The 14,062-nt window shown below is 42.6% G+C and overlaps 1 protein-coding gene across 1 annotated transcript in view; it reads left to right on the top strand.

Moving 5' to 3' along the window:
* The window catches only part of MYO3A (myosin IIIA), a 1,386,887-nt gene that overhangs the window by 1,035,128 nt on the left and 337,697 nt on the right, over nt 1-14,062 (top strand). The window contains exon 34 of the mRNA XM_086939966.1: nt 3,248-3,256. Within this exon, the coding sequence (XP_086796092.1) occupies nt 3,248-3,256 (9 nt within the window). The remainder of the gene's footprint in view (nt 1-3,247; nt 3,257-14,062) is intronic.

Raw genomic sequence — 14,062 nt, 5'->3', positions numbered from 1 at the left:
TATAGCTATGGGGTGAAAACTTATGCTTCTTGAACCAATCACCACTTTTAATCTAGTATCACAGTATTGAATCAGTAAGGGTGTGAACTGTCGCCACCCATGGCCAGGACGAGGCATGCCAGATCCGGCCATCAAATGCTCAAGTTGGCTCGAAATTAAAGTGTGAGAGCTTGATGCTCTTATCCCTCACGCCTTCTTGTGTCACTCTGATATGGAGCCGCTCCAAGAGCCACCTACATCAGTTTGATGTTTGCTCTGGTTTGAATCTGGAGCACATAAAAAGGGTACTTCTGGATAATCAACATCTCCTGGTGTTCGGTCCAGATTAACATAACGAAGATGAAGCCTCTGGTAAGTCTGCACTATGGGTGTGACATGTCTGAGAGGTCTTTCTCTTGCCTTCTAAGGCATTAAATGGAACAATAAAACACAAATGAATGTTTGACCCAGATTGCAAATAAACAGTTCAAGACCATCATGCCAATATTTTAGAACCAGTTTCTCTCTTCTAATTAATATAGTTTGTGCATAATTCTTTTGCAATCTGACCAGTATAATAGGGGCCTTCAAAAGTAACTGAAAAAATAATTAAATATTTTTGGGGAAATTTAAAACATAATTTCCTCTTGGATATGACAACTTTGTGTGAATGGATGTGATTTTGGAAATGTAAAATACAGTTTTCTCCTCAGTTATGACTGTGTTTTTAGATACATATATGTATGTGGTCGGTGTGATATATCTCAGGGCAAAGAACGGCAAGTCCCCTTGGTCTTTGCCCGGGCCACTAGAAATAAAATGCATGGGGGGTCAAATTCGGTTGCCAGGTTTATTAAATAAAGTCGCCACAAAAGTCAAAATATGCATTATGCAGTAACATTCTGTGGCTGTGTCGTTTTGCCATTTCAATACATACTAATACTTCAGTAGTAGCAGTTTAACTGTGTAATACCAGAATATCGTATAATATAAATATTGTGTGCTAAATAGCATTTATAAAAAAAATTACCCCACTGGAGTTAATAATAGAATGCACACCCAATGGGATGATATTTTTGTACGGGGACAATATTTTTGTAAATTATATTCAAAACACAATATTTATGTCAGGTGATATTTGTGTTCAAGATGGTCTGACATACAACTGTTGAATATGAATGAGCAAACCAGCAAAAGAAAGGTGACCAGCTTACCTTTACAAGGTGTCTTTATCTGCAAGGCAGCCTATGTGATACTGTTTAGTCACTTCTAAATCTTTTGAGCTACAAAAAAATACTTTTTGTGGAAATTATGCAACATATCGTAGATTCTAAACAAGTTCATTTTGCAGAAAGTGCTTCTGCACCGGAATTGCATATTTGCAGCCGCACTGGGTTTGACTGGTGCGTGAAATGAAGGGAGAGAAGTGCAGATGTTAACAACCTTAGAGAGCTCTTGTCCCACTGAGAAGTGCTGGTGCTCTCCCATTGATAGTAATGGGTCCTTCTTGAGAGTTCAGGTTCTATGCATATCAAATAAAGTGCAGGCAGTCAGAACTTCACAGTGCTTCCTAATCTACAGCACTGCCTTTGGACTGTAAGCCTTCTGGGTGTGCGATTGGTGTCCCTAAGAGTGGGACATGTTCCGCTCAGTTCTTTGGGGGGCATAGAATGGGTGATGCCATCCCCACCTCCCACCCCATCCACACAATCAAGTATCTAAGGGTATTTGTAAGCCTGGCTGTTGGTACTAATCTGTAATTACAAACATTTTAATATTTTTTACTTTCTTTTTCTTTTAATTAAAAACATTTTGTTCCCATGATTACAGGATTATTTTACATTGAATTAGGGTATGGCGTTGGTGTGCACAGTTCACGTTCCAAAGTGAGGTCTCGCTACGCCCCTAGAGATGTAGGATGCAAGCACTATGCAATCTATAGAGTCCATAGTGGCGACCTCCCCCACATTTCCTTCGGTTTGTTCATTTCTCCGTAATTTTCACAGTTTTGTTTATGGTTCCCTCACATTCTCAGACACAAATGGTTCGTAGGAGGAGGAGACGTAGTACAATGGGAGGCTATTTGCATCTTCGACATCTCATGAGATGAGAATAAAATCCAAACAGCAACTGACGCACAAAACAAGGTTTCTGACGGAAATATGTCAAGAATTGGGCTGGTCTGTCGCGACATCGGTTAATTTCCCAGAAACACAACTAATTCCGAAAGGATGGGAGGGTTAACGTGGCGTAAGTCATCTCTCACTAAACTCAGGCACCAGGTTATGCTATCCCCTGAGGCCCAAGCCCCACCAATGATTAATGTATCAGGAATGTTAATTTTATCCCGACCTGCCATTGGCTGAAGGGGAAAGCAAAGGTGCCCCTATGTAGTGTGTGCCAAAGAGGACGGGTCTACTAGGGACGGAGCGGCACAGAAAGGAAAAACAAACTTTTAATCTCCGGGATCTGAATCAGATTGCTTGTCTCCTCCTGCCTTTGTTAAAGTGCTTGGAAGGCGATGGGTTCAATAGCGTGCCAATTGGGTGCAGGCAATTGAAAGCCATATCTAGCATTTAACAGAGCTTTAACATCATATTAAATAAATATCCTAAAAATGTGTTTTGCTTCTTCAAATAACCCGTTTAAAATTAACAAACCAACCTAACTCATGGTTTTATTTGGTGTAGTTACAAGTTGAACTCCCCCTTAATTGACTGAAAGATTGATATACCCAACCCCCTGGAAACACATCCGACCACATCAAGCCTCGCGCCCCAGGTGGGGGATTACCTTTAACAGAGATGTTGTGATTCACCAGCATAGCTGCCAAGGTTTCAGATTGCTCATGTGGGACATTTTCATAATTTCAGTGTAATTATGAGTGACATTCAACGACTATGAGTGACACTATCTCCAACACCACTGACCAGAGTCACCCGATCCTTACGGGCGCAGCCCAAACATAGCTGCCAACTTTTCATTACGCACGAGTGACATTTCTATGTTTCAAGACACCTATGAGTGACATATTTATATCTCATCTGCGACACCTTATAACTAGCAGTGGATTAAGAAAATCATGTTTTAGTAAATGCAGTGTAGTACCTGGATTAAATAAACCACTCACACCTGACATTGGGTATTCTGTGATTTGTGAAGTTGCCCTGCACCCTTTCCCACCGTACCACACCTTCCCCTACTATTTGATAGTCGTATTAAATAAAATGCAGTTGATAATCTATACCAAATAACTGTTTTATCTCAGTGTCGGCCCGTATATAAAAATTGAGCTGCAACTTAGAAATTAATTGTGCAGTAAAAAATGTTTACACTAGTCTGGGATTTTAAAGTGTTGCAACTAATAGCATTAGCCAAATTAATGACCGCAGTTTTGAGATCTCTGAAGAATTTATATAGCGCCACCAGCCAGTCCCCTGCATATTTATCACCACTCGTTGCAAAATTGTTGCTGCTGGCTGGCCGCATCCTCGTACTTGGCTGTACTGTCTCCCAGGTTTACAGTGCAGCCAGCCATATTTCTGGAATGGGGGATGAGACAAGCCTCACCTGGAGTTGTTGACAGCCTGGGCTGCTGAAGGTTGCGCTCAAAAACGTGTGATTTGCCGACGGGAAAAAGGGCTGGATTAAGGAGAATGGACAAACACTGTGCCCCTGTTCCAGAAACCACGTGATCGGAGGAAAAGAGCTGCGAATCTGATGTTTTTTATTACATTCTGTGGCAAGATGTGGTCAGCCTGGTTGGGGCCCTAGGAGGGCAGGGCCCAGCAGGCTGCAAACCAACACCCTGCACTATGACCCTTCCCAAAACACCGTAAGAGGATGAATGGCACAGAATGCACCACTTGCTTGGCTGCTTATGGACAGCGCTGCAAAGGAAAACTAGGCTGCCCCCCACCATTCGGTCTACCTGGAGCCAATCTGCCAAGTGCGTGACCGCACTGCTGGCCCCCAACGGGGTGGTGCCTTGGGTACAAACTGGGTCCATTGGCACTTTTTATTCCGGTGGAACATACCTCACCAGACCAAGCCACAAGGCAAATGCACCTGCAATCTCTTTATCTGAACCTCATGCTCATTTTCCTACTACTTTCCTCTCCTACCGCTGTTTTCCTTCGCGATCTTTCACTTCCTTTGAAAGTGTTCTACTCTTGCACTGGTTCCAAGTGGCCACTCCTCCTGCGCCTGTGAACCCTGCTCTTTGTATTTCAACAGCTCTTTCTCGCACTGCCGTTTTGTTTATTCTTCCATATGTTAGTCTGTAGATTGCCGATGCTTAATTGTGACTGTGTGATCTGTGGTGGCAGCATCTTGACAGAGGTGAGCACTGCGCACACAAACACTCTCACCTCACGAGTGTGTAAAAGGTCACAATTCAGACACGTGCACACTCTTACCTTGAGGACTTGTCTTTAATACCATGCACGTTTACATTTTAAACGCAAATAAATTCTGACTGGCATGCTAACTATTACATTGAATTGTACATACCTGGCGCCAGGCTGCAGTGCTAAGGCAATAGGGCACGAGTCCACCAGGGGTTGGTTCCACTTGTTCATTAGCAGACTAGGGGCCCCACGCACCACAATGCGATGAGAGCTGAAGCAGAGGCGAGCTCCCGGCTGCACTGGCTTCCACACAGTTGACAGAGCGAGACCACGTACATCCAAAGGGCCACTCGGGGCCTAGCAATAATTAAATTAAGGCCGAAGGTGTTGGGCATATTGGAGGTTTGAATAATCTTAAGAATAGTTCTAGAGTCTTGAGAGTTAGAGTTTTTGGCCCCTTTCTGGGTATCTCCCCACAAGCCATCTCCTTTCCCTCTCTGCTCTGTCTCCTCTGATCCACCTGTCATCAACAAGTGTTCCCTGTATTAGCCCTTTAGGGTGCATCAATAGGATTAGTGTGCTTCATAGAAGACCTACAAATCTCTACCCTTCTCCTGTAACTTAACCCCACACAAAAAGAAAAATACTTCTCCATGTGTCCTGAAACACAAAAGAATGCTATCACCAAATGAATACTAAATACTTTAACAATAAACTTCAAGCTAGTAAAATCTCCTCTTTTGTGGGTCCTTGAACATAGAATCCCACAATTCTTAGAAATGACAATACCACACAAATGCTATTTTTTTCACTTCTTGAGGTATTACTTTGAAAGGTATATTTCCCAACAAACATTTGTCAAACAATTGAGACAATACCATTTTGAAAGTGGGTAGAAAATGGATGAGGTAAACAGAGTATAGTACAGAGGAAGAACAGGAGTAAAAAAAGACGAGCATAAGGGTGCTACCACCCATAGAAGTGCCCTAAATGACAAAATCCATAAGAAAAACTAAAACATCTAGAAAAGACAAGGAACAAGTTACAAAAAGTGATATATTGGAAAGTGGGAGATATGAAAGTTAAATTCAAAAGGAAAATAGGGGAAATAAGCTTAAAAAACTGTCATAAAACAGATTTTGGAAATGGGACACCAGTAGTGAAAAATTAAAAGGTTGCAAAAACCAGGAAAAGACTAAAGGAAGTTAAAAACATTGGAAATACAAGATTCAAAATAATACTTTTGGGAAGTTAACATGTAAAAGATAACAACAAAAGACAGTGTACAACTCCTGATGTAATACAACTGCAGGGCACAATGACACCTTGAGCATTTGGTTTGTATTACCATAGTCACCCTTAAATGAACTCAGCACCCATTCAAGCTGTGTTCCAGATAAGGCTTACAACCTTGTTCACACACCAAAGAATCCCCAAGACAACCCATTAAACATTCATTGGTCCATGGTCTCAATCATCTTGTAGCACTATGTAGGCTCTTTGGGAAAGGTCCTACAAGATCTGCGGGCAAGCTTGCAAGCTAGCAGCACAGTGGGAACCGTGCACCAGTCAGCCAGGTCACTGTAGCATATGGGTTCCATGCCATGGTGCTGTCTTCTTGAGATTGGACATGGCCTATGGAATTTGGAGAAGCCTCAATTAATTCCCCATGGGACCTGGAATTGTTATGTCATGCTGCCTATCTCTACTGAAAGAAATGGTGATTCATCCCACTTATGATGCCTGTTCCGTTGTGGTGGAAAGAAAATACATGATCTCCGCTCCTGACCTTGATCCTAACTTGGATTAAAATTATATATGATAAATTGGGACACCTTTTTCACTGCATTATTTATGTCTTTGTTGCTGTACTAGTTGGGTGAAGTTGGCAAAAGTGATTTCAGCATTTTTATGGGGCATTGGTCTTCTGCTTTCAGGAAAGCGATCCTGCCTCTAAGTTAAGAGACAGACAATGATAGACTTTGGACAGGCCCAGAGCTTTGTGGTAGTGCCAGCATACCGTGTGACTATTTTAGTGACAAAAAAGGTGATATCCCCTAAGATTGAAGAAGCTCATGATTCAGTCTTCCATGATCAGATGGACATTCAGGCACTTAGTCTGTTCTGGTAGCTCAGCCATGTTTTAGATGGTCTAACGCTGCGCCTTTACAGGTAGCTGAGACTGCTTGTGAGTTTAGCTCTTTGGCACATTTTCCACGCCATGATGTACCAGAAACTTTCTTCAGGATCAAGCATACCCCATGTTGAAGTAAATTGTCACAACATATAATCTTGTCTCTAGTGTCTAGTATGACTATACTTATATTTATGTGTATTATCTGTCATGTCTATTGAAGAATCATGTCTCATTTGGTGCAACAAATTAGGGCATCTTTTTGTGTGGGCCAGCATTTCAGGAAGGGCTCTTGTGTACTTGCCCACTTTATTTATCTAAGAGACTTGATAAGTTTGCACCAGCCCATGTCTTTCACATGTCAATTCACACTAATCAAAACATTCAATGCTGCACTGACTAGCCCATATTGATTTTCTTCTGCTGGTTACTGTATGTCACATGTGGCATGGGCTCCTGTATTCCAATGGGATCATATCCCTACTACGTTCTACAGCTGGTGGTAAGGCCTTCACTAAATTACGTGCAGTGTTATGCATGGGTGCCCCAAAAATATTTGAGCCTCCTTTCATGAGGTGCTGCAAAGCTCCTCACCAGTGGGTGGTGCATAATAGGCACATGCCCACAAAATAGAAGAAACAAAGCTGGTACTTCCTGGGATACTAAAATGTTCACGTACTTTTACTGCAGGGACTCCACAATGTCCAGCGAGTGAGAGGGTTTAAGCCTTATTTATAGAACAGTTGGCCCAGCACTGAGGCTTTGCCCAAGCCACATTAGGGTCCCCCTCAAAACATTCACTTCACTTCCCAGAGCCATCTACCATGCAGTCATCATAGTACACGGATGCTAGTTAGCATTATTTCTAGGCCAGGTAGGCAAGGGTGATGGAGCAACGACTATTGGGGGTCCGATGCTGCCAAAGGCACCAGCGCTAGTCTGTAGTGTAGTTCCTATATTACCCATACAGCACCTGCATGTTTGAATACCATAAACTGTAAGATTGGTGGTAGACTAACTCTGAGCACCCCCACCGAGTATATTAGCCTGTTTGCATTAGTTAGCTCACAGTGCCACTATAATCACCTCTTATCGGGGAGAGAACAGTTTCTGGCAACCTTAGAATATGCCAACCCTGATCCCACAGAATCGTGGAAACAATGTACTACCTTTCACTCAGTCACTCGTGCTCACTTAGTTTCTCCCAGAGAGTTACACAGAAGAAACAGTTGGGTGTGGTTACAATAAGTGTTTATTGCACAGTTGTTCTTCGAGTGTAAAATATATGTGCTGCGACAACTGTTAGACAGTAGCAGAGAAATATGATCAGGCGTACAGTGAATATAAAAGGATAGTACAGTTCTACCATTTTGCAATAGTCATGAACCCATACATGGATATAGAATGCATGAAATCCATGATAAAAGAAAGCGTGCACTCCTACGATGCATATCTAGATGTACCTAAGTGTACCTAGCATGTGAGTAGGTGTGAAGCCAAGAATCCCTCTAGGTTTAGTCTAACCCCTTTACCTGAACGAGAAAGTGTGGGACCGCGTCCTGGTCTCGAGTTGGACACCCGCAAGGAATGTTTAGACCACTGTCAGCTGGAACGTCTGCATGCAGGAGCCTCAGCGTCTCTGGTCAGTGTGTCATCCTAGAAGTCTTGGTTCCCTCTGTCTAACACTAGCAAGGGGTACTGTATTTATACAGAAAGAATCTAAGGTTCCTTAGTCCCTTGTTTCTTGTATTAGCCATTGTTGGATTTGAGGGTGACGTATGGGATGAACCTGGTACGTAGATATTATGCAGGTGAATGTAGCCTCAGCCTGGTTTCCAGGAACCCTTATGAATATTCATTCATACTGTGTCAATCTAAAGATGAAGTCATGGAATGCTATTGTTCAGGGAAACCCTACATTTGCACCCAGGGCTAGAACTAGGTAAAGGTTCAATCCGAAAAGGCTCCTTACTGTGTAGTGTAGGGGAGGTGATGTTGGTAGAAGGGTATGGTATTACCTGGGCCTATATTAGGGTACCTATATGAAACATAACAAGTCTTCATTGAGGATACCACACTCCATCTGAGCTCAGTCACTCACAATCAGTAGAATTGTGTGGAGCATCAAAATGCAGTGATGGCCATATGTTTGCTGTCCCTGCCCACGTTATAGGAAAGTTGTTGGTTCAAATGTTCATATTTGTCTTAATTGTCCTAAATATTTGTACACTCTTAGATGTTTTCAGTGGAAAAACAATAACATGAGTGTAGAACTACTACATTCTTCGGGAAATAAACAGGGGCGTAGCTTAGTCAGAAAGATTTGGTGGGATGAGCTTCAGATTTCCCCACAATCACGCTAGATGAAATACATTATATGAGAAGCAGGGCAGGAGGGGGGCTTAAGGAGCAGCAGGACGGGAGACGAGTGCGGATTGTCAGGGGTACCGATAACTCAATGTGTTGTCAAATAATTGTGTATGTGTCTGTCTGTCTGTCGCAAGTGAAATTGGCAAACACCTCACGTGACCCAACTATTTACTACAGAATAAATTTACTAGGGCGGCATAACACCCCCCCTTGAAGCTATGCCCCTGGAAATAAATACAGCTGCAGGTGTGCCGCCATTAAATCACCTCCACTACATCGCTGGACCACTCCATTGCCTCACTACTACATAGTGGAGAATTGATGAGCCTCTTGTTCAATTTTTACAGAAAAATAAATTACCTTATATACACAGAAAAATAAATAATAAAAAGTGCGAGTTAGCCTCCCACCCCCAAAATTGTGTAACGTCTACAAAGTGGCAAAGGGACATCTTAGCTTCCAGTTTTCCAAGGATCTTGCGTGTAGCCCTCATCCGGTCCAAGTTTATCCATTACATCCTTGAACTTGTAGTCTTGATTTTAAGCAGGACTAAAAATCGCAAAATGCAAAGAGAAAAGAACCCTTAACTGGGTGATCAGGAAAATATGCGATTGCTAGAAAGGCCAGGGACGTGGTGGCTGGAGATAATGTAAATTTCAACCCTAATTCTATCATTATCCTTTCTGATTTTAAGTACCAAGATCCCAACAATCCCAAATTGCCTGCTTTTATCGTTGTCCAAACCTGTAGACATATGTTCTTGCTTTGTTTTCTTTACGTTAATGATGCTGACGTTACATTTTCTAGACTATTCCAGTCTTAAATAGCTCGTGCTGCACCTGCCGCTTGAAAAGAGCATTTTGGAAACAAATGCCAGTTACCGCTGCATCGTCTCTAATAAGTGAAAGCAATAATTGCCTTCCTGAAAACGTAATTTTTACTCCGAGTGCCGTCTTCTCTGGCCCCTCCCCGAGAAAGGCTGTAATCAGCGCCTGTCAGGGGCAGCCAGCCTTTTCTTCCTCTTTTCACCAGATGACATTTGATTTGTATAATTAATGTCTGAGTTTAAATGATAATGGCTCAGGTTTCCGCGGCCTCGCTAGTTAAATATGTCAATTTGCAGCTGTATTGTTGCAGTTGCAAGATTCGCTTTCCATGGCAAGCAGAGCTGCTCGTCTGCATTTATCTCTGAATAGGACAGCATTAGTCATTTGACAGCCGGCTGTCGAATAGAATTCTGAAATTTGTCTCCGTATTAAAACATGCGAAATATAAAACAATGCCTGAAGACTCTGTTCTGCTTTTCGATATTGCAGCTTTTGTAGACACATTACCCCAAAATAATCACAGACAGGTGCAATTGTTCATATAATAAGGTTGACTTCGACTCACTTGGGACTAATATTTTTCAGAGTGTGAAAAAAAATCTAATGGAAAAAGTGAAATGTAGATACAATGTGAACGAGATGTGCTTCTTTTGCACAAGGCACATTAATCGGGCCTATGCAATTTGGGGACCACGCAGACAATGTTGCAATTAAAATATGCACGGGTCACATAGTCTCATATCATCAGCAGCCTCTACGATTAGGAACACTGGGTTTCAAATTGTAAACTGTGGAGGGTGATTCGGAGTCACTCTTGAAAATCGACTAACATTTTTAAAATAATTGTCCATTGGATTGTCCTTAACAGATGAGCACATATCCTTTAACAGAAGCCTAAATTGTGCAAACTTATAAATATATTCAGGAACACTTTTAGAGCATTTTAACTCTTTAAAAAAAAAAAAAAAGTGACTGTTTATCTCATTACAAAAATGTCCTACTGCTAAATTGGAGTGGTGTGGCTCACTGGTTAGAGGCGGCAGACCCAGAAGCAGAGGTCGCCACGGGACCAGGGTTCGATTCCCGACGCAGCACGGTCTTGGGCCATGGTCAGTGGACTCGATAATTCTCGCCTCGGTGCCTACTCCAACCATGGGTCCCACTCAGCAACTCTGGGCAATAGCTTGCTTAATCTCTAGTAATGGCCCCATCAGCGCCGGGGATGCTTGTCTTCACCTTGGAGATGCCCAGGAGGGACCATCTCACAGGGAAAGCCAGGATGGGTTCCCCAGCGGTATACAGCGCCGGGACGCCCCTTTGCTGGGGCAGCTGTGCGCTTTACAAGTATACGACATTTAACATTTTAAATTTGTAAGTAAATAAATGAGTGCCCAAAAAATAACTAATACGGTCGTGGGACTCTTTCACCTTTGGCCCACCCACTTTTACGTGACACATCTTGAAACATGAAAGTAATAAACTTATTTTTTTTATATAATTCATTTATTTTTTTTTGCTTTTTATTTCACCAAGCAGATTCTGCACTTGGAAGAATCAAAGAGAACGGGTCTTATTTATACTTTGGATGGTGGCCTGCTCTCCACCAGGGTGGTAGATTCCAGTGACTTCTGCTAAAGGATGACTGGGCTGCACTTGTTCTCATTTTATGGATCCTAATTAACTTAAAAAACAAGCATTGGCAATGCATCAGTTTTGCCTATCTGATAAATAATGAGCTGTTTTTATCAATCACTGTCCGGGATGAAGGAAAGAGCTCCCTGACAAGTATCACAAGAATAGAGAGGAATTGATGCAATGGCCAGAGCTACTGACTCGAGAGATGGGGATCCCGATTTGAGTCTCTGCAGCGCAACATCCTGTGATTCTGGGAAACCAGTTAATTTTTCTGGGTGATATGTTGCACTATCTAAATCTGCTTCAAGACAAAAAGCAGAAAGAGGCAAAACTTTATGAAAAAATTGTTCCACCAAAGTGTATGTTAACAGTGGTTTGGCTACGGGAAACTGATAAGTGCTTTGCAGGCAAAAAGCTAAAAACTTTCAAAATAAATGCAGATGATTGTCAACTTACTGCAAGACCCTTGCTCTGAGCTACAGTCATAAAACTGCATGAGTATGTGTCTGATTTGACTCTGGGAAGGCTTACCCCATGGACATCCCTCCCATGTCTTTTCTCATAGTCCCGGACTGTACAAGGCTGCATGCCACTCAGCAGCAGTTACCCACCTTTTGCCATCTCACCACAGGGTGTTTGTGGCCAGCAAGCTCCTCTCACCACACTCCCACCCTGTGACAAGATGGGAAATAGTGGTGTTAGAAAGAATGCAAAAGGTGCCACAGACACACATATTTCATCAGCCTGTGGTGCCAGGTCACGTTTTACCTAACCAGCATGGCACAGCTCCAAATCCACAGTCCAGTCATACTCGGCACAAGCACACATGAAGTCTAGATCAGATCCTGCTGTGGATATTAGTCTGCCCTGACCTGACCTTTTCCAAAAGATGACCAGATCAACATGCGCCCTCAGAAAACAAACGCTAGTAAGTTGGGAGAAAAACGTGAAAATATGATTTTCTTTCCTTTTTTCAGTCTTAAGTGCTGTCCTCTGTCCTATGCAGCACTAATGAGGTCATTGTTAACCTCTTTATTGTCATGACTATATATGGTTATCTCCACCCGCATATTACATACATTATAATTGTGACAGTAGGGCATCTATATGTAATCTGCAGGGGAGAGAAAATTAACATGAGCAAAGCCACTAAGTGTAGCTTTTGAGTGAAACTGCATGTTAGAAATGTTTGTCTCTTGTTGGCAGGTTGTTAGCCTGTCTAAGTAGATACATTTTCTTCCTAATTAGGATAAGGGAGTTATACTTCTCAAATAATCCCTGCTCACCCTCTTGGTAGCTTGGCACGAGTAGTCAGGCTTATCTCAGAGGGAGTATATAAAGCATTTGCACATAACATACAGTAATACAGTGAAAACACTACAAAAGGACACCACACCAGTTTTAGAAAAATAGCCAATATTTATCTGCGTAAAACAAGACCAAAACTATAAGAATCCAACATACAGTTATTAAAAATACTCATACAGCAAAAATAGACTTTAAAAACAGTTCCTTGAATTAATAGCTCTGAAAGAGGCAAGAGAATTGCACAAATAGGGAAGAGGGGGGCAGAAGCAGGCAGGAGGGGTGCAGAAAGAAGCAACATAGGTGCCGAAAACGGCAAGAGAGGTGCAGAAAGAAGCAAGTGAAGTGCAGAAAGAGGCAACAGAAGTGCAGAAAGACGCAAGAGAGGTGGAGAAACAATCAAGAGAAGTGCAGAAAGAGGCAAGAGAATTGCTGAAAGAAGCAACAGAGGTTTACAAAGAACCAAGAGAAGTGCAAAAAGAGGCAAGTGAGGTGCAGAAAGAACCAACAGAGGTGCAAAAAGATGCAAGAGGGGTGCAGAAAGAGGTAGGAGAGGTGCACAAAGAGGCAGGAGATGTTCACAAAGAGGCAGGAGAGGTGCACAAAGAGGCAAGATGGGTACAGAAAGAGGCAGGAGGTTTGCAGAAAGAGGAAGAGAACTGCAGAAAGAAGGAACAGAGGTGCTGGAAGAGGCACGAAGGGTGCAGTAAGGGACAAGACAGATAAGAAAGAATCAACAGAAGTACAGAAAGAGGCAAGAGTGGTGCAGAAAGAGGGAAAAGAGGTATAGAAAGAGGCAAGAGAGTTACAGAAAGAGGGGTGTAGAAACCGGCAAAAGGGGTGCAGAAAGAAGCAAGTGAGGTGAAGAAAGAGGCAAGGGGTGCAGAAAGAAGCAATAGAGTTACAGAAATAGGCAAGTGCAGAAGAAGACAAGAGAACCACAGAAAGAGGCAAGTGGGTGCAGAAAGAAGCAAGATAAGTGCAGAAAGAAGTAACGGAAGTGCAGAAAGATGGAAGAGGGGTGGAAAGAGAGGCAAGTGGAATGCAGAAAGAAGCAAGGCAGGTGCAGAAAGAAACAAAAGAGGTGCAGAAAGAAGGAACAGAGGTGTAGAAAAAGGCAAAAAGGGTACAAAAAAGGCAAGAGAGTTACAGAAAGAGGGAAGAAGGGTGCAGAAAGTGGGATGAGAGGTGCAGAAAGTAGAAGAGATCTGCAGAAAGAGGCAAGAGATGTGCAGAAAAAGAAAGAAATGTGCAGAAAGAAGCAACAGAAATGCAGAGAGAAGCAAGAGACGTGCAGAAGGAAGCAAGAGTGGCTTGCACACCATTAGTAGCAATTTAACACCCACATTTAGCAATAAGTAACCAGGTGACCATTCTAGGTTTGCAAAGCTGGTTCTACCACGCTGTAACACTTGCCGGTGCATTTTTGGTAACCTTTGAGCTGTTTGAGCTAGAAACAAGGC

Source organism: Lissotriton vulgaris, chromosome 10, assembly GCF_964263255.1.
Source record: "Lissotriton vulgaris chromosome 10, aLisVul1.2, whole genome shotgun sequence".
Lineage (NCBI taxonomy): Eukaryota > Metazoa > Chordata > Amphibia > Caudata > Salamandridae > Lissotriton > Lissotriton vulgaris.
The sequence above is the reverse complement of the archived record's forward strand: the minus strand, read 5'-3'. Positions and strand labels throughout refer to the sequence as shown.